At 40.0% G+C, this 21,307-nt stretch overlaps 1 protein-coding gene across 8 annotated transcripts in view; it reads right to left on the bottom strand.

Annotated features, from left to right (window-relative positions):
* The window catches only part of LOC121571232 (collagen alpha-1(XXV) chain-like), a 516,412-nt gene that overhangs the window by 141,927 nt on the left and 353,178 nt on the right, over positions 1-21,307 (bottom strand). For 7 of the 8 annotated variants that reach the window (XM_041882570.1, XM_041882569.1, XM_041882567.1 and 4 more), the window contains exons 7-9: positions 20,927-20,998; positions 18,095-18,211; positions 10,295-10,330 (exon numbers count right to left, since the gene is read on the bottom strand). In XM_041882570.1, coding sequence (XP_041738504.1) covers positions 10,295-10,330; positions 18,095-18,211; positions 20,927-20,998 — 225 coding nt within the window. The remainder of the gene's footprint in view (positions 1-10,294; positions 10,331-18,094; positions 18,212-20,926; positions 20,999-21,307) is intronic. The other variant, XM_041882572.1, reaches the window with a different exon arrangement.

The following is a 21,307-nucleotide window of genomic DNA, read 5'->3' as shown; positions in this document are numbered from 1 at the left end:
TGGTCAGAGTGAGCTGTTCTCTCATTTGTGTCTGGAAGTAGCTAGCAGGTTAGCCAACGTCCAGTTATCTTGGGTTGCTTTACTGCTGTTATTATGTTAGAACGCTCAAATCAACTCTGCTCCTCGGCCAGAGCGTCCAGTGTGCACTCTGAATGCTCCGAGAGCGAAATGCTCTGAATTTACGAACTGACAATCTGACAACGCTCTGAGTTTACGAACGCCCAGAAAAAACTCTGGCAATCCAGATTAAATTTATGAACACACCTGTGGTATAAACCAGCCTTTAGTCTTGAAATCTTTGGTTGTTTAGTACATGGCCTCACATGTGAATCCTTAAAGAGGTGGGTGGGGCTAAAGCTTAAGAGGGTGTGAACGATCCTGAATGGGTGTAGACAAAGAAGAGATCTCCAGTATGTGTACCAAAACATTCAAGGGCCATTTTCTCAAAAGTGATTTTACAAGTTTATCAACATTCAAAGCAGAATTACTTTCTCATTGTTCCTCAACTGTAGTGTATGATATACCATGTTCTAGCTCTGAGTCTCTACTTTTATCCAATGTAAAAAACATAATTTAAAATGTTGCTACATAAGACCGAATCGAGCCGGTCGGTCACATATGTGTCACTGTTCAAATAAACTGCTGGAATACTATGCCTTGACTCATGAATTACAGTTCACAGGATATATTTTTCACTCAAAGTACTGTGTAAGTGCATTCTAATTTTGAGAGTGATTTACAATTAATCTTTTGACAAATGTGATGGCAGCTGTTTTGACTTGTATTATAGGGACTAAACGTTAGTGAGGACCTCTGACCTGTGGAACATAGAGGATGCAGAACATTGGGGTTAATTCCTCACCATAAACCTGCATGAGCAGGTTTTTCTTAAAAACATGTATTTAATAACATTTGCTATGAACCACTTGTCTGTAATGCATTGTAATTACATTCAGTCAATTGTGTATTCAGAAAGGGTATTTTAAGGAGCCATGAGCTGCTATGAATGCTTATAGCACGTTTCATAATCGATTATAGGTGTGATAGAAAACATAATGAATGTACTGAGGTGGATAGACGGTAATATTGTAACTATAACCATTTCTTCTTCTATCCCAGAGAGGTAGACATGAAGCAAACTCAAGCAAACAGAGACAAAGCACGGTGTCAATTTGACAGAGAGCATGACCCAATGTTATTTGGTCTAAAAAGAAACAGCAAAAGGGTGGGTTGAATAATACATTGGTACCCCCTTTCTTTCTCTCTCTCTATCACACTCTCTCACTCAAGCCAGTGATGATGGAATCAGAGAGAATAGCACTGGAGATAACTCTGTTTCTCTGGCACCCCATGAACTTGTGAAATTTTTGATCACCCAGTGTATTCGTTTGTATTTGTATTTTTTGTATTTATTATGGATCCCCATTAGCTGCTGTCAAATTAAGGCAGTTATACCATTTAAAAAACATTACAATACATTCATAATAGATTTCACAACACATTAAGTGTGTGCCTTCAGGCCCCTACTCCACTACCACATATCTACAACACAAAATCCATTTGTACGTGTGTGTATAGTGCGTATGTTATCATGTGTGTGAATGCATGTGTCTGTGCCTATGTTTGTGTTGCTTCACAGTCCCCGCTGTTCCATACGGTGTACTTTTTATCTATTTTTTAAATCTGATTTTACTGCTTGCATCAATTACCTGATGTGGAATAGAGTTCCATTTAGTCATGGCTCTATGTAGTGCTGTGCACCTTCCATAGTCTGTTCTGGACTTGGGGACTGTGAAGAGACATCTGGTGGCATGTCTTGTGGGGTATGCATGGGTGTCTGAGCTGTGTGCTAGTCGTTTAAACAGACAGCTCGGTGCATTCAACATGTCAATAACTCTCACAATTACAAGTAGTGATGAAGTCAATCTCTCCTCCACTTTGAGCCAGGAGAGATTGACATGCATATTATTCATGTTTGCTCTCTGTGTACATCCAAGGGCCAGCCGTGCTGCCCTGTTCTGAGCCAATTGCAATTTTCCTAAGTCCCTCTTTGTGGCACCTGACCACACGGCTGAACAGTAGTCCAGGTGCGACAAAACTAGAGCCTGTAGGACCTGCCTTGTTGATAGTGCTGTTAAGAATGCAGAGCAGCGCTTTATTATGGACAGACTTCTCCCCATCTTAGCTACTGTTGTATCAATATGTTTTGACCATGACATTTTACAATCCAGGGTTACTCCAAGCAGTTTAGTCACCTCAACTTGCCCAATTTCCACATTATTTATTACAAGATTTAGTTGAGGTTTAGGGTTTAGTGAATGATTTGTCCCAAATACAATGCTTTTAGTTGCCACGCATTCTGAAACTACAGTGGTTCTTCCTTTAAAAGTTGTGGGGTGCTACGGAATGGTATGGCACGTTCGAGTGCATGACGTCATAGTATTTTACTGTCAGCCATTGTTGCCATTAATGCTAGTTCGACCACCAGAGGGCAACTTTGAGAAGCTAAGTTATTGAAATGACATAGAGCTGTAGACCTAAGAGTCCTGTTTACTGTAGCTGTAATAGCTTAACTTAATTATTGGCATAAAGGCCTACTTCAATATACAGTATGTCAATCAATCATTCATTCATTTGTGCATGTCATCACTCAGCATACAAGTCATCCATGTCTTTAAATACAGTCAAGCGTTGTAGTTATAAAACGAAATAACAAAGGGAGCCTTGAATAATTAAACAATGAATAAACCGCAACATGTCGGCTAAAGCGAATTAGTTCATGAATGCATTTGACTGTTTTTAATATTGGCTGTACTAGAGACATTAAAACCTTTTTTTGTTAGAACAGACTATATGGGATTGATTATAATTTGTTTGTAAATTATTATTGTATTTGTTGTGCTGTTTATACTGTTAATTAAAGTGATTAATATTATGGTGTATCTATTCCAAGAAAAATGAAAATGCATTTTAAAGTAGCCTATGTAGGCCTCAGGGTTTCCGTTAGGAAAATATGGCGCTGTACAACGTGACGGGTCGGGAGTAGACCTAGGCTACTAACTGACTGCGAGTGGAGAGCAAAATAATCCTAACATTTCCACACCCTAATTATAGGCTAACCAATACCCAAACGAAGATTCAGTGAAAATAAAAATCTGATTGATTTATCAAGACCAGTCCCCATGCTTGTCTCAAAGCAGCGCGAAACGGTGCTGAAATAGTTGACCACACATGGGTAGGCTATTGCTTCAAATCCTATTATAACAATTGGAGGACGTTGGGTGTTTCAGTAAGCAATAATTTGTTGCCTTCTATTGCATTAGCCTACTTTATTCCCATATTTCTGTCATTCAGTGATATTTATTCCCATAGTAATTCATTATGGATCCATCCAGATGTGGTTAGAAAACAGTGCATGTGGTGGGCTATGCAAAGAGATGGGTGAAGTGACATGCCTCGCAAACCTCCATTAATACATTTAAAGTCCCTAAACTCTGCAAGAGTCTATTGTCCTGCTGATAGCCCATCAAGGGTGGATGGCTTCTTTTGTATTCCAATTTATTGGAAAGGCTGCTAAACCATTTACACCTGGCCCACAGCATTGTTGCGTACTTACAGTACAGTGCACTTTCACTCCATACTCCGCCTGACTTTCTACCAATGCCACCAGATTATTATTTCTATTGTTGCTATCTATTCGGTAACATTCCACAAGTATTTTACTAGGCAAGTCAGTTAAGAACAAATTGTTATTTACAATGACGGCCTGCACCGGCCAAACCTGGACGACTCTGGGCCAATTGTGCGCCACCCTACGGGACTCCCAATCACAGCCGGTTGTGATACAGCCTGGAATCGAACCAGGAGGTCTGTAGTGACGCCTCAAGCATCACTGCGCCTTAGATCACTGCGCCACTCGGGAGTGGATGTATCAACTTGTTAAATTAGCAGACCTCACTTGCATATATTCAGTCAACACATGTATTTTAAGAATATAATGGAATATGACAGCCCATTTTAGTTTCTCTTAGAATATAAACCTTACAGTGTAACAACAGTTTTAGTAAGTAATGAGCTACGGTCCAGTTACAGCTTCTTCTGACAAAGTAGAAAAAATAAAAAGTGTATTTTTGTGTGCGCGCGGGACAGAGGAAGAGCAATTCTTGCACTATTGTTCTAAATTCAATCACTCTCTTCTTCTTCTTCATCCTCATCATTAAGTTCACTCCCATTCAACAACTCCAAATCACTTTTGCATGTGCTCCAAAGGGATAACTTGAAATAACATGATATAGGTTAATTAAATAATCAAAAGGAAAAATTTGATTATTTATTTGCATAGAGGATGCATTTTAGGCATATCAGGTGAATTAGGCCTCATGTAAAATCATTGTCAAAAGTGCAAGAGATACTGTTGCATGACAAACAGGTTTTAAAACAGACACATTTGTGAAATTGCTTTTTCCAACATTGCGGTTGCATGAGGCTTGGTGATCACAGAATCAGTAGGATATTAAACAAACACTCAAATAGGCAACAGAAGCAGGAACAGCATAAGGCTGAGTGACTCACTCATTCCTGGGTTTCGTTCAAAATAAGTTATATTGCAGGGTTAAAGACACATTCTTTCTGATTGTCTTTAGCATGCAGTCTATCCTTTTGTTACAGCTAATTTTGTTTGAATTATTATGTAGATTATAATAAAGTAATATATTTGTAGGGGTTTATGCTTTTTTCGTTAGGGCAAATCTAGTCTGTGATATTGAGTTAGAAATGTAAAACGTTAGAGTACTTAAGCATTGAATACATCACAAGTTTGGCCATTTCTTTGGCCATTAGGCTACACTTTACAATAGGACTCAACTCTGACTGACCGCAACATCTATCGGTAATTTAAACGGTGGCACAAATTGGGGGATTTTTCACACCTAGCCGAGCTATTAGACTACCCTTTGGTAAATTAATGGAGGTGTGAATGTTTCAGTCAGTCTCTCTCCTATCGCACTAGAGTCCTGCATCAGGCAAAAAAATATCAGCTGGCGGGTGGTCCCGGAGTTGAGAGAGAACTTGGGTAAATACAATGGCGCAATTACACTTGAGATGAGGGCTGCCGATTTTCAAAAAATAGGAAACTTGTGCCTTACAGCCCATTACATAAACGAAGAGTTGATGTTATCCACCACGGAGTGGGACAGTTATTAAGGCCAGCTATTGTGAAAGAATACTTGTGGATCTTGTTGATATCCTCTATCGCTTCAAGATGCCTACTGTCCACCTGGTAATTGTGTGGTTCCAAAGGATAAAGCGTCACCTTCGGATGGATGGTGTGGTTTCAGAGAGAAGCCAGCTGCGAGCCTGCGACCAGGCACAGTGGATGACATCCTTTTCCTGCACAGCAATTTTAAGAAATCCAGTGATGAATGGACTGTTTTTGAAGTTATTGTTTTAGTATATTTATTTGTTGTCCAATATTAGAAGGGTCTTTAAAGCGATTTGAGTTGTCAGTGTGCCGCATTGTGAAAAAATATATTTATCTGTTCTTAATTCATGGCAGGGTTTCTTTTTAGCCAAATGTTGAATAGACATGCAGACAAATTAATTAATGCAGGAAAAAAATAATAATAGCCTACTGTCTGTAGACATAAAAACAATTAGGCTAAATAAATTGATATTATTTTGTTGGGTAATGGATCAGCTCTTGGAACTCATTAAGAGGTGGCTTCTATCTTCAATATAATCATTCAGTCAGAAGGTTAAACCAATTGGTCTTAGGCCTGCAGTAAATTAAATTAGATTACCAGGTTCCTTTTTCATTAGGTTATAATAATCTATGCCTTCTGGGAATGTTATAAAGTCCAGAAGTATTACAATGGAAATGTACTTTTAATCCGTCTGTCTGCATATTTCAAGACATGGCATATAAGGGTGCAGTGAGATGGGTTGGACGATACTTTTCTCATCAATCATCTTTAAAACTGAAAATCAACCAATGTAAGCCTTTAAATGCTTTATTATCCAAATGTTGAAAGTGCGTGTGGGCGACACAGCGATACAAAATGGTGCAGTTTGAGGCCATGTGGCGGAGAGTGATGCTGGAGATGGGGGTGTGAGCAGGTGGGTCTGGGCAGGTGTGATGTCGTTGTCGTTTGTATGTGAATGTTTTGTATTGTCTAAAAAATTATAAATTAAATAAGGAAAAATGACAAGCTTGCAACACGCATCTGATTATTCATTATGAATATGATTTATTTTGTGTACATTATTCATTGTAACCACAATGTCACAAATAATTGAACACACACAACATGAGCAGATTAACTTGGTCAAAACATTTCTTTATTAAAGACTATCAGAAAGAATGTTTGTACTTATTTTTTGTTGTTGATCCAAAGCCACGAATGAGTGAGTCACTCAGCTTTATGCTGACAAATATATTTTTATGCTGCGAAATAGCCTACTAAATAGGCCAAGCCTAAAGTAATATATTAAATTGCCTAAATAAACTAGTACATTTCATTAAAAAATGAAGTAGCTCAGGTCTTGAAAATATGGGCAACCTTTTCCCCCTCCCTATCCTCGCTGGACTCTCTTTCATTCAGTTTCGTTTTCACATCAGCAAAGAAGGCCTCTGTGTTTCAGAAACTCACTTTATATAGAGTGGCCATCACTCTTTCGCACTGTGGTAAATAAAGCCAGTTTGTTATTTAGAATGATTTCTTTATGTTTTTAGATTGAGATAAACCATGCCTATTTTTTTGAATATCGTCAGTCCACATGTCAAGTGTAATTGCGCCATTGTATTTACCCAAGTTCTTTCTCAACTCCAAGACCACCCACTAGCAATTTTGTTGTTGTTGCCTGATGCAGGACTAGTGCCAGAGAAGAGAGACTCTCGGACTGAAACATTCACACCTCCATTAATTTACAAAAATATAGTCAATTTGTGCCACAGTGCAATGACAGAATGATGCAATTTGCCACAATCTGCCACCATCTACCACAAAAGGTCGCAGCATAAGCTCAAACTTTTAATTGAGGAACCACTGTAACAGCAGCTCTTTGTTAAGTGTTGCAGTTTTTCAGTTGCTGTAGTAGCTGACGTGTATAGTGTTGACTGATCCGCATACATAAACAAAAAGCCAGTGGCATGTCGTTAGTAAAGATTGAAAAAAGTAAGGGACCTAGACAGCTGTCCTAGGGAATTCCTGATTCTACCCGGATTATGTTGGAGAGGCTTCCATTAAAGAACACCCTCTGTGTTCTGTTAGACAGGTAACTCTTTATTCACAATATAGCAGGGGATGTAAAGCAGCAGATGATGATCAATGGTGTCAAAAGCCACACTGAAGACTAAAAAAACAGCCCCCACAATCTTTTTTATCATCAATTTCTCTCTGCCAATCATCAGTCATTTGTGTAAGTGCTGTGCTTGTTGAATGTTCTTCCCAATTAGCGTGCTGAAAGTCTGTTGTCAACTTGTTTACTGTAAAATAAAAAACACAATTTTTTCGAAAAGTTTATTAAGAATTGGTAACAGGCTGATAGGTGGGCTATTTCAGCCAGTTAAGGGGGCTTTACTATTCTTAGGTAGCGAAATTACTTTTGCTTCCCTCCAGGCCTGAGGGCACACAATGTCTAGTAGGCTTAAATTGAAGATATGGCAAAAAGGGGTGGCACTATTGTCCGCTATTATCCTCAGTAATTGTCCATCCAAGTTGTCAGAACCCGGCGGCTTGTTATTGTTGATAGACAACAATCATGTTTTCCCCTCTTCCACACTCATTTTACGGAATTAAAAATTACAATTCTTGTCTTTCATAATTTAGACAGATATACTTGGATGTGTAGTGTCAGCAATTGTTGCTGGCATGTCATGCCTAAGTTAGCTAATCTTGCCAATGAAAAAAAATATTTAAGTAGTTGGCAATATCAGCCGGTTTTGTGACGAATGAGCCATCTGATTCAATGAATGATGGAGATGAGTTTGCCTTTTTTCCCAAGATTTCATTGAAGGTGCTCCAAAGCTATTTACTCTCATTCTTTATGTCATTTATCTTTGTTTCATAGTGTAGTTTCTTCTTCTTTATATTCAGTTTAGTCACATGATTTATCAATTTGCAGTATCGGTTGTGCAGCCAGACTTATTTGCCATTCCTTTGGCCTCATCCCTCTCAACCATACCATTTTTCAATTCCTCATCAATCCACGGGGATTTAACAGTTTTTACAGTCATTTTCTTAATGGGTGAATGCGTATTAGTAACTGGGATAAGCAATTTCATAAATGTGTCAAGTGCAACGTCTGTTTGCTCCTCATTTCACACCACGGACCAACAAATATTCTTTACATCAACAACATAGTAATAACTACAAAACATATTGTATGACCTCTTATACACTATATTAGGCCCAGCCTTTGGAACTTTGGTTTTCCTAGATATGGCTACTATATTGTGATCACTACATCCGATGGATCTGGATACTGCTTTCAAGCACATTTCTGCAGCATTAGTAAAGATATTATCAATACATGTTGATGATTTTATTCCTGTGCTGTTTGTAACTACCCTGGTAGGTTGACTGATTACCTGAACCAGGTTGCAGGCACTGGTTACAGTTTGAAGCTTTTTCTTGAGTGGGCAGCTTGATGAAAGCCAGTCAATATTTAAATCACCCAGAAAATATACCTCTCTGTTGATATCACATACATTATCAAGCATTTCACACATGCTTTCCAGATACTGACTGTTAGCACTTGGTAGTCTATAGCAGCTTCCCACCAGAATGAGCTTTAGGCGAGGCAGATGAACCTATAGCCATATTACTTCAACAGTATTTAACATGAGATCCTCTCTAATCTTTACAGGAATGTGGTTCTGAATATAAACAGCAACACCTCCACCACTGGCATTTCTGTATTTTCTGTAAATGTTATAACCTTGTACTGCTACCACTGTCTCGTCAAAGGTATTGTCTACGTGAGTTTCAGAGATAGTCAGAAGATGAATGTCATCTGTTACTAGCAAGTTATTAATTTCATGAACCTTGTTTCTTAAGCTACATATATTAACTTGGGCAATTTTGAGCACTTTTCTGGGATGCTTGCTTGTTTTCATTGCTTTACTGGGAAGCTTAGCAGAAGTTTCTTACGTAGGCTGGTGACCTGCGTAATCAAGGAAGCCACCTCAAGCCTATAATCCTCGGCAAGCAAACAATTGCCGCATTGGAACTCTGAGTGATCCAGTTTGTCCCGAAACAAAGCGTAGTATATACAGCTCCTACAGTGCTGTAACCGTTTATTTACTTCTCCAGACAAAGAGGGCTCCATTGTAAAACTCATCTTTGACTAACTTCGTTAGCTTGATGGCTGGCAGCTTAGCTAGGTTTGCAGCTCTGTCAAGCTGTCTTAAACCTGTCAGTAAATCGGGATTCCAGGACAAGACATAGCGGTCTTAGCTGTTAAAAGTTTGGTATTTATATTTAACGAAGATTGGTTATGTTTTAATCAAAAATAACAAACCAAGTGTTTACAGCATACAGTATTCAGCTTTCCCATTTTCTGTCCTCACTTCTTTGGCATCAGAAGATACAGTCTGGGTTGACATATTCTATGCATTTTTATGAGGGACCTTTCATGAAATGCCTTATTTGCTAAACACCAAAAGCAGTATCCAATTGTTGTTACTTTGAACAGTTTGCCTCTATAATGGACTTAATGTGTGAAAATAAACATTTTTGTAAAATGCTGTTGTCATTCACCATGGTTAAAATAAATCAGTTATTTAAATTCCCGTAAAAATTGATTGCATGATGCAAATATAAACATTTTAAATGAGAGGCAGCTTCCTTAAGTGATTGCATTTGCATACTAAATTACTTCAACAAAATACTTTATGTTGATTGATTATTGTGAGAGAGAATATATGCCACAGTTGAACATATTAATCTAACTGGCAAACCATCTAAGTACAGAAAACGTGGCAAGGCATAATTTTTCCAAGGGGCAACATGTGGTCTTACTTTCCTGAAGTACACAGCTCCTCAGTCAAGTACTTTAGATCCTCAACATGGCAATATTTTATATTATTATTGTGGAAACAGACATCTAAATATAATCTCAACAATATCCTTTAACAATTAGGCACAAAAAAGCTATGGCAATGGTAATAATTTGTCCATCTCTGGATTCATTTCACAGAATCAGTTAAATGTAGGCAAAAAGCTAAATAACCACAGCATTGAGTTATTGGGTAAATCAGCATTGGAAGAAGTGTATGTCATAATGACCTACTTACCATCAGTCCTAGCTCTCCTGTGGTCCCAGGATCTCCCTGTACAAATATAAAATAGCCAATTAGTAAAACGGAGATAAAAGGCTTGAAATCATAGTTGGTGGTAAATTATTGGATTGGATTGTAACATACAATTATTTTAATTTCAAATAAGAAATGTGGTTATGAACATTTGGATTGGAATTTCGGGTTGTGCAGATGGATGTTAGTATTCAATACTGAGGCAAATTCAGCAGTTGATGCAGATTCTGGATAAAATGCAGCAATCCACATCTTAATTAGGTGTCCATCCCTCCTCTTGCATCTGGCGGACTCTACTTTGAATAGCAATTGGTTCAAATGAACATTTCTGTATTGGTGCAGTTCTGGGCTGCATGTACCAATTCTTTATGTAGATACAGTGAGGGAAAAAAGTATTTGATCCCCTGCTGATTGTGTACGTTTGCCCACTGACAAATAAATTATCAGTCTAGAATTTTAATGGTAGGTTTATTTGAACAGAGAGAGACAGAATAACAACTAAAAAATCCAGAAAAACGCATGTCAAATATGTTATAAATTGATTTGCATTTTAATGAGGGAAATAAGTATTTGACCCCCTCTCAATCAGAAAGATTTCTGGCTCCCAGGTGTCTTTTATACAGGTAACGAGCTGAGATTAGGAGCACACTCTTAAAGGGAGTGTTCCTAATCTCAGCTTGTTACCTGTATAAAAGACACCTGTCCACAGAAGCAATCAATCAATCAGATTCCAAACTCTCCACCATGGCCAAGACCAAAGAGCTCTCCAAGGATGTCAGGGACAAGATTGTAGACCTACACAAGGCTGGAATGGGCTACAAGACCATCGCCAAGCAGCTTGGTGAGAAGGTGACAACAGTTGGTGCGATTATTCGCAAATGGAAGAAACACAAAATAACTGTCAATCTCCCTCGGCCTGGGACTCCATGCAAGATCTCACCTCGTGGAGTTGCAATGATCATGAGAACGGTGAGGAATCAGCCCAGAACTACACGGGAGGATCTTGTCAATGATCTCAAGGCAGCTGGGACCATAGTCACCAAGAAAACAATTGGTAACACACTACGCCATGAAGGACTGAAATCCTGCAGCGCCCGCAAGGACATCTGAATGATTCAGAGGAGAACTGGGTGAAAGTGTTGTGGTCAGATGAGACCAAAATCGAGCTCTTTGGCATCAACTCAACTCGCCATGTTTGGAGGAGGAGGAATGCTGCCTATGACCCCAAGAACACCATCCCTACCGTCAAACATGGAGGTGGAAACATTATGCTTTGGGGGTGTTTTTCTGCTAAGGGGACAACTTCACCGCATCAAAGGGACGACGGACGGGGCCATGTACCGTCAAATCTTGGGTGAGAACCTCCTTCCCTCAGCCAGGGCATTGAAAATTGGTCGTGGATGGGTATTCCAGCATGACAATGACCCAAAACTCATGGCCAAGGCAACAAAGGAGTGGCTCAAGAAGAAGCACATTAAGGTCCTGGAGTGGCCTAGCCAGTCTCTAGACCTTAATCACATAGAAAATCTGTGGAGGGAGCTGAAGGTTCAAGTGCCAAACGTCAGGCTCGAAACCTTAATGACTTGGAGAAGATCTGCAAAGAGGAGTGGGACAAAATCCCTCCTGAGATGTGTGCAAACCTGGTGGCCAACTACAAGAAACGTCTGACCTCTGTGATTGCCAACAAGGGTTTTGCCACCAAGTACTAAGTCATGTTTTGCAGAGGGGTCAACTACTTATTTCCCTCATTAAAATGTAAATCAATTTATAACATTTTTGACATGCATTTTTCTGGATTGTTTTGTTGTTATTCTGTCTCTCACTGTTCAAATAACCCTACCATTAAAATTATAGACTGATCATGTCTTTGTCAGTGGGCAAACGTACAAAATCAGCAGGGGATCAAATACTTTTTTCCCTCATTGTATGGCCATGTGACACCTTCCCAATTTGGCCCTATGGAGCTGCTGACCAATTTGGAAAACTGGTGTCCTAGAGTGTAAAAGGTTGAATCTGCAATGGCACTGAAGCTAAACATCTTTATTTAGACATATCCTGTCTTTTTGTAAAAGTGTTGTGGTCTTATCATAAAGGCATTTTGTTAAAATGAGTATCATGCAGCTCCACATGTATCTTTCATCTCTGCTCAATAACATCATTAATCAATAGCCTTCAAAGTCATCCAATATTAGAATCTGAAGAGGCACAATATGATTTGATGGGCTCTATTTTAGGCTGGTGATAAGGCTGCACGACTGTCAAACACACACTCGTTGGCAATTTCAGGGCTCTGCTATTTTCTTACCCTTGCGCCAGGGTTAGTAATTTACCTGTCTAACATCAGCTCGCTTGCGCTGAGGTGGTAGAGGTGCAAGTATTTGAGGTGTGTCCTTAAAAACGTGTGCTAAAGTGTCAATTTCAGGCAGTGCAGCTGGGGATATTTAAGACCAACCAAAAGCTGGTCTTAGCGGTAAGGCAGTTGGTTATGGCATCAATTTTGACAGTGGAACCGCACAGTAACCTAATCAGTAGCCTAATCAGTAGCCTATCACCAATGTTTTATTAAAATATCACCTTGGGAGCAGCAAAAACAGTCAACAGATATTCCCCTTTTTCTTTCGATTTTTTGTCCAGCTCTTGTGAAAGATTTGGACTCATTATGTGCGATGCCCATTTAATTAAATATGTCAGTGACTGTAGGAAGCCTGTTTAGAAACATCAAGTTGTTAAAAAGACTGCTTATTGTTTTTCATTTTATTGTTTTATTAAAAAAAATATGCATCTTCCACTTTCCTCTGTTGGACCCAAATGTAAAATCGTGGGAATTCCGATCACTCTCCATGGTGCTGAATACGCTTTGATATTTGCCTGTTCGTTTGTTTACCTTTATAATTCTTTATGTGGCAAAGTCACCATACAGGCCATATCAACAGCAAAGGTATAATCTTATTAGAACGTTTGATAGGCAATGTCGATGGCTCGGATATGCAATGTCTTGCAACGTCTTCAACGGATAGTAAATACACAACTTGAAGCAGCCACATAAAAATCTTCGGAGCAGGTTTTTATTTTGCCAGTGAGTGGTCAAGCCCTCTTCACACCGACAATGTATTAATTCCTAGAATGCCTGCCTCTTTATGCTAATGCCAGGCAGGGCCAGCACCAGAACGAATCAGATGGACGGTCATTTGATTTCCATAGGGGGGCATGTTTTTTTCACGGGACAGAAAACATTTTTTATGGGTTTTATAGTAAAGACATAATTTAACTGTAATTTTTTTTTCTTTTTAATGTGGCATAAACACAACCAGTCATGACATTTTCATCTGATTGTCAAACAAATCACTGTGCACTGTGCACCAACTTTCCTTCAATTCTAGTGGTGTAGTGCAATTTTTGTTTACGTGAGGGAGCACAACATTTATATTTAAATGAAGTCATAATTTCTCAATCAAAGTTTGTACCAACAGATGTAGCCTATTGAATATCATTGTAGAATAGGCCTATGAATACAATTAATCCTTCAATTGCAACGTCTGCCTATGACCACACATACAGTGAGGGAAAAAAGTATTTGATCCCCTGCTGATTTTGTACGTTTGCCCACTGACAAAGAAATGATCAGTCTATAATGTTTATGGTAGGTTTATATGAACAGTGAGAGACAGAATAACAACAAAAAAATCCAGAAAATGCGTGTCAAAAATGTTATAAATTGATTTGCATTTTAATGAGGGAAATAAGTATTTGACCCCTCTGCAAAACATGACTTAGTACTTGGTGGCAAAACCCTTGTTGGCAATCACAGAGGTCAGACGTTTCTTGTAGTTGGCCACCAGGTTTGCACACATCTCAGGAGGGATTTTGTTCCACTCCTCTTTGCAGATCTTCTCCAAGTCATTAAGGTTTCGAGGCTGACGTTTGGCAACTCGAACCTTCAGCTTCCTCCACAGATTTTCTATGGGATTAAGGTCTAGAGACTGGTTAGGCCACTCCAGGACCTTAATGTGCTTCTTCTTGAGCCACTCCTTTGTTGCCTTGGCCGTGTGTTTTGGATCATTGTCAACTGGAATACCCATTTACGACCCATTTTCAATGGCCTGGCTGAGGGAAGGAGGTTCTCACCCAAGATTTAACGGTACATGGCCCCGTCCATCCTCCCTTTGATGCGGTGAAGTTGTCCTGTCCCCTTAGCAGAAAAACACCCCAAAGCATAATGTTTCCACCTCCATGTTTGACAGTGGGGATGGTGTTCTTGGGGTCATAGGCAGCATTCCTCCTCCTCCAAACACGGCGAGTTGAGTTGATGCCAAAGAGCTCCATTTTGGTCTCATCTGACCACAACACTTTCACCCAGTTCTCCTCTGAATCATTCAGATGTTCATTGGCAAATTTCAGACGGCCCTGTATATGTGCTTTCTTGAGCAGGGGGACCTTGCGGGCGCTGCAGGATTTCAGTCCTTCACGGCGTAGTGTGTTACCAATTGTTTTCTTAGTGACTATGTTCCCAGCTGCCTTGAGATCATTGACAATATCCTCCCGTGTAGTTCTGGGCTGATTCCTCACCGTTCTCATGATCATTGCAACTCCACGAGCTGACATCTTTTTTATTTTAATGTTTATATTTTTTTTAAATTTTGGTTGGGGTAGATCAGCTTAATATTGCAGATAGATTGTAACTTCCATCAATGTAATTGTCTGCGACATTTCCAATCCCCCATGTTTTTTATATATATACTCCCCTTTATTACTTTTCAACCCCGCCATCCTTTCCCTACTTGGGGTAAATTAGTGAACAACAATGCTTAGGCCTCTACTTCCAGCTTACAGTGGGGAAAAAAAGTATTTAGTCAGCCACCAATTGTGCAAGTTCTCCCACTTAAAAAGATGAGAGAGGGCTGTAATTTTCATCATAGGTACACGTCAACTATGACAGACAAAATGAGAAAAAAAAATCTCCAGAAGATCACATTGTAGGATTTTTAATGAATTTATTTGCAAATTATGGTGGAAAATAAGTATTTGGTCAATAACTAAAGTTTCTCAATACTTTGTTATATACCCTTTATTGGCAATGACACAGGTCAAACGTTTTCTGTAAGTCTTCACAAGGTTTTCAAACACTGTTGCTGGTATTTTGGCCCATTCCTCCATGCAGATCTCCTCTAGAGCAGTGAAGTTTTGGGGCTGTCGCTGGGCAACACAGACTTTCAACTCCCTCCAAAGATTTTCTATGGGGTTGAGATCTGGAGACTGGCTAGGCCACTCCATGACCTTGAAATGCTTCTTACGAAGCCACTCCTTCGTTGCCCGGGCAGTGTGTTTGGGATCATTGTCATGCTGAAAGACCCAGCAACGTTTCATCTTCAATGCCCTTGCTGATGAAAGGAGGTTTTCACTCAAAATCTCACGATACATGGCCCCATTCATTATTTCCTTTATACGGATCAGTCGTCCTGGTCCCTTTGCAGAAAAACAGCCCCAAAGCATGATGTTTCCACCCCCATGCTTCACAGTAGGTATGGTGTTCTTTGGATGCAACTCAGCATTCTTTGTCCTCCAAACACGACGAGCTGAGTTTTTAACAAAAAAATATATTTTGGTTTCATCTGACCATATGACATTCTCCCAATCCTCTTCTGGATCATCCAAACGCACTCTAGCAAACTTCAGACGGGCCTGGACATGTACTGGCTTAAGCAGGGGGACACATCTGGCACTGCAGGATTTGAGTCCCTGGCGGCGTAGTGTGTTACTGATGGTAGGCTTTGTTACTTTGGTCCCAGCTCTCTGCAGGTCATTCACTAGGTCCCCCCGTGTGGTTCTGGGATTTTTGCTCACCATTCTTGTGATCATTTTGACCCCACGGGGTGAGATCTTGCGTGGAGCCCCAGATCGAGGGAGATTGTCAGTGGTCTTGTATGTCTTCCATTTCCTAATAATTGCTCCCACAGTTGATTTCTTCAAACCAAGCTGCTTACCTATTGCAGATTCAGTCTTCCCAGCCTGGTGCAGGTCTACAATTTTGTTTCTGGTGTCCTTTGACAGCTCTTTGGTCTTGGCCATAGTGGAGTTTGGAGTGTGACTGTTTGAGGTTTTGGACAGGTGTCTTTTATACTGATAACAAGTTCAAACAGGTGCCATTAATACAGGTAACGAGTGGAGGACAGGTCTGTGAGAGCCAGAAATCTTTCTTGTTTGTAGGTGACCAAATACTTATTTTCCACCATAATTTGCAAATAAATTCATTAAAAATCCTACAATGTGATTTTCTGGATTTTTTTTTCTCAATTTGTCTGTCATAGTTGACATGTACCTATAATGAAAATTACAGGCCTCTCTCTTCTTTTTAAGTGGGAGAACTTGCACAATTGGTGGCTGACTAAATACTTTTTTCCCCCACTGTACTTCCAAAGTTGTGGCAAAATGGTTTAAGGACAACAAAGTCAAGGTATTGGAATGGCCATCACAAAGCCCTGACCTCAATCCTATTGAAAATTTGTGGGCAGAACTGAAAAAGCGGGTGCGAGCAAGGAGGCCTACAAACCTGACTCAGTTACACCAGCTCTGTCAAGAGGAATGGGCCAAAATTCACCCAATTTATTGTGGGAAGCTTGTGGAAGGCTACCAGAAACGTTTGACCCAAGTTAAACAATTTAAAGGCAATGCTACCAAATACTAATTGAGTGTATGTAAACTTCTGACCCACTGGGAATGTGATGAAAGAAATAAAAAGCTGAAATAAATAATTATTTCTACAATTATTCTGACATTTCACATTCTTAAAATAAAGTGGTGATCCTAACTGACCTAAAACAGGGAATCTTCTAGATAATGAAGGCTTTATGAAGCTTTTATAAGCTGAACGTCATTTAAAGCGGGACCTGAAGGCAAGGAGGTATGGTAGGACAGGCCAGACCCCCTAAGGCCCACCCATAATGCCGGCCCTGATGCCTGGTGTTGCACCCATAATTCCGCTGTCAAAATATCATAAATATTTCTGACACACCCACAATGCAACAGAGTCACATGAGTGTGCTAAGATTTACGTTTGCGTAAGGTTTGTTAAAATACAGCCCGATATGTTACAGCAATTGTCTGAGTAAGACAGGCTTTCCAAAGTAATTTGCACATTTCCAAACTACCCTGCTGAAGCCAACCAGAGAAATTGTTGTATTGTTCGCTTTTCACTTTGTGTCTCAAATTCTTATGACAACGTCTGACACCCTCCCTGAGTGATTCATACGAGCAGCGATTTAAATAGCAAGTGAGAACTGCAGCAAGAAAAGTTTAATCTGTTGGAAAAATGGAACAAGCATAACAACCCCGCTTCAATTTCTGAAATGAGCAACTGGAAGGGTTGCAAACAATAATGATCTAACTTGGAGCAAAACAGATAAACAACACTTAATAGTTTGCGCTCCCGCTGTTGTGCCGAAAGAACAAAGATCAGTTGGTACCCTGTGAAGGTTTTATGACAGTACATAATTGACAGGCTTTCTATTTTTCTTCACAGGCAGAATGCACATAAATTAGCACAATGCCATTAACAGGCGTGAACACATGGAAGAAGTTATATTAAATGGAAAGCAAATGAGTTAAACATCTGTATAGAGAGGCAGATGCATGAATAGATGAATAGATACAGCATAAAGGCGATCGGAAGCAGTGTCGTTTGTGTTGCATTCATTAAAGGGGTTTCCCCTTTGTGCCATTTCACCGGACAATGACAGAGATGGACTGTACTGCACCCATATCAACATACAGCAATACTGTACTCACCGGCAGACCTGGCACTCCCCGGGGCCCATCCTTGCCTGTGTCCCCTGGTGGCCCTCTGGGGCCAGGGGGACCTGGGGGCCCAGGAGGCCCTGGTGGACCTGCTGAACCCTGATCTCCCTGTAGAGCAACATAAGAAGTCAGATCATTGCATTAAAATGGCTTCAGCCTTTTAGATAAATAATGAAGGTATCAGTAGAGCAACCATTAGAAATAATAGTGAAATTAGTCATTGGTTTGGTGTGGAAAACCTCCATAGGGAACATGGAGGGAAGTTTGCAACTCTTACTTTAGTGTTTCAGATGTTAAGTCAATAACACTGGAGTAGGATTTTAGACATGACGTTATTTACTAACAATATCTAACTGGTCTATATCTGATATATTGTGTAAAATAATTTCTACTTGGAGTATTCCCAATTGGATCTTTCCAGTTTAATTATGCTTAAAGGTCCAATGCAGCCATTTTTATCTAACTATCAAATCATTTCTGGGCAACAATGAAGTACCTTACTGTGATTGTTATACATTAAAATGATCAAAAATAAACAAAAGTAGCTTCTTCGCAAAGAGCAATTTCTCAAGCAACAATTTTGCTAGGACTGTCTAGGAGTGGTCTGAGTGAGGAGGGGAAAACTGAATACTAGCTTTTATTGGCAGAGAGGTTTGGGTCTCTTTCTTGATGTTCGATTAACTAATTTATCACCTGATGATGTCACTAGGCAGGCCCAAACTCCATAACACCAAAACAGGCTGAAACTTCATGCAGTCTTTTCAAACAGCTCTTACACTAAAAGGGCATTATCATCATGTTCACAATTTTACAGTATTATTCCAACCTCATAATGTGAAAAAAATACAGTACCTGTCAAAAGTTTGGACACACCTACTCATTTTTACAATTTTTTACATTGTAGAATAATAGTGAAGACATCAAAACTATGAAATAACACATATGGAATTATGTAGTAACCAAAAAAGTGTTAAACAAATCAAAATATACTTTATATTTGAGATTCTTCAAAGTAGCCACTATTTGCCTTGATGACAGCTTTGCACACTCTTGGCATTCTCTCATCCAGCTTCATGAGGTAGTCACCTGGAATGCATTTCAATTAACGGGTGTGCCTTGTTAAAAGTTAATTTGTGGAATTTCTTTCCTTCTTAATGTGTTTGAGCCAATCAGTTGTGTTGTGACAAGCTAGGGTTAATATACAGAAGATAGCCCTATTTGGCAAAAGACCAAGTCCATATTATGGCAAGAACAGCTCAAATAAGCAAAGAGAAACAGTCCATCATTACTTTAAGACATTAAGGTCAGTCAATCCAGAACATTTCAAGAACCTTTAAAGTTTCTTCAAGTGCAGTCGCAAAAACCATCAAGCGCTATGATGAAACTGGCTCTCATGAGGACCGCCACAGCAAAGGAAGACAAAGGAGTTACCTCTGCTGCAGAGGATACGTTTATTAGAGGTACCAGCCTCAGAAATCGGCAATTAACTGCACCTCAGATTGCAGCCCAAATAAATACTTCACAAAGTTCAAGGAACAGACACATCTCAACATCAACTGTTCAGAGGAGACTGCGTGAATCAGGCCTTCATGGTCGAATTGCTGCAAAGAAACCACTACTAAAGGACGCCAATAAGAAGAAGAGACTTGCTTGGGCCAAGAAACACGAGCAATGGACATTAGACCGGTGGAAATCTGTCCTTTGGTCTGATGAATCCAAATTTGAGATTGATGGTTCCAACCGCCGTGTCTTTGTGAGATGCAGAGTAGGTGAACGGATGATCTCCGCATGTGTGGTTTCCACCGTGAAGCACGGAGGAGGAGGTGTGATGGTGTGTGGGGGCTTTGCTAGTGACACTGTCAGTGATTTATTTAGAATTCAAGGCACACTTAACCAGCATGGCTACCACAGCATTCTGCATCGATACGCCATCCCATCTGGTTTGCGCTTAGTGGGACTGTTTTTCAACAGGACAATGACCCAAAACACACCTCCAGGCTGTGTAAGGGCTATTTGACCAAGAAGGAGAGTGATGGAGTGCTGCATAAGATGACCTGGCATCCACAATCACCCGACCTCAAACCAATTGAGATGGTTTGGGATGCGTTGGACCGCAGAGTGAAGGAAAAGCAGTCAACAAGTGCTCCGCATATGTGGAAACTCCTTCAAGACTGTTGGAAAAGCATTCCAGGTGACTACATGAAGCTGGTTGAGAGAATGCCAAGAGTGTGCAAAGCTGTCATCAAGGCAAAGGGTGGCTACTTTGAAGAACCTCAAATATAAAATATATTTTTATTTGTTTAACACTTTTTTGGTTACTACATGATTTCATAGTTTTGATGTCTTCACTATTATTCTACAATGTAGAACATAGTAAAAATAAAGAAAAACCCTGGAATGAGTAGGTGTGTCCAAACTTTTGACTGGTACTGTATATAAAACACAGGAAAATCACATTTTTGACTGCACTGCGCCTTTAATGACCAGTAATGGCTTAATAATTTAGACAAATCTGTCTACACTAAGCTTTGACAAACACCAATAGAAAGTGTCAGGTTTTGATTAAGATGAATATAAAACATTCTGCAAATGTATTCTTTAGTTACAATTGACAATGTATGAAGATCATTCATTCCACCTCTAAACTAAATGTACAGTATGCTTCTAGACATTCCTCTAAAATGACAGAATGGGAAGCAGAGTTCTTCTGATAGGTCTGTCTAAAGGCTGTCTGGCATGCAAGCTGAGGAATGAAAAGGGAGAAGTTGTCAGGTGAGAGGCCCCTTCGAAGGAAAGAGAAAGACGAACAAGGACAGCCACTACCTTAATAAGCCGCCGCTTTATGAGCTGCTGGTCAGCGGAAAGAAAGCCATGATTGATCTTAGGGAAGACCATCTGAGCGAGCAGGTGTGTGAGGTCAAGAGGTCGAAGGTCAGAGGTGAGAGAGGTTGGAGGAGGATGAGGTCCCAGAAGAAGAGGAGGAAGGAGGCAAAGGGGAAAAAATTGATTTAATTAGAAGTTGCGTCACGATACCCAACTAAGCACCTCCACGGATTGGGAGAAATCCACACTTTTCCACCACAGTGGCTTTGGAAATGTGGACTTCATTTTGGAGCCAGAGCCCATAATTACCACCTCAGGGGTGCTGGGATGCCACACTAGGCTCGCAGACGCAGGAAAAATGGGGACTCCTCCTCTGTGGAG

Source organism: Coregonus clupeaformis, chromosome 8, assembly GCF_020615455.1.
Source record: "Coregonus clupeaformis isolate EN_2021a chromosome 8, ASM2061545v1, whole genome shotgun sequence".
NCBI classification, from domain to species: domain Eukaryota; kingdom Metazoa; phylum Chordata; class Actinopteri; order Salmoniformes; family Salmonidae; genus Coregonus; species Coregonus clupeaformis.
Note: the sequence above shows the minus strand (reverse complement) of the source record. Positions and strands in the feature narration are given on the sequence as shown.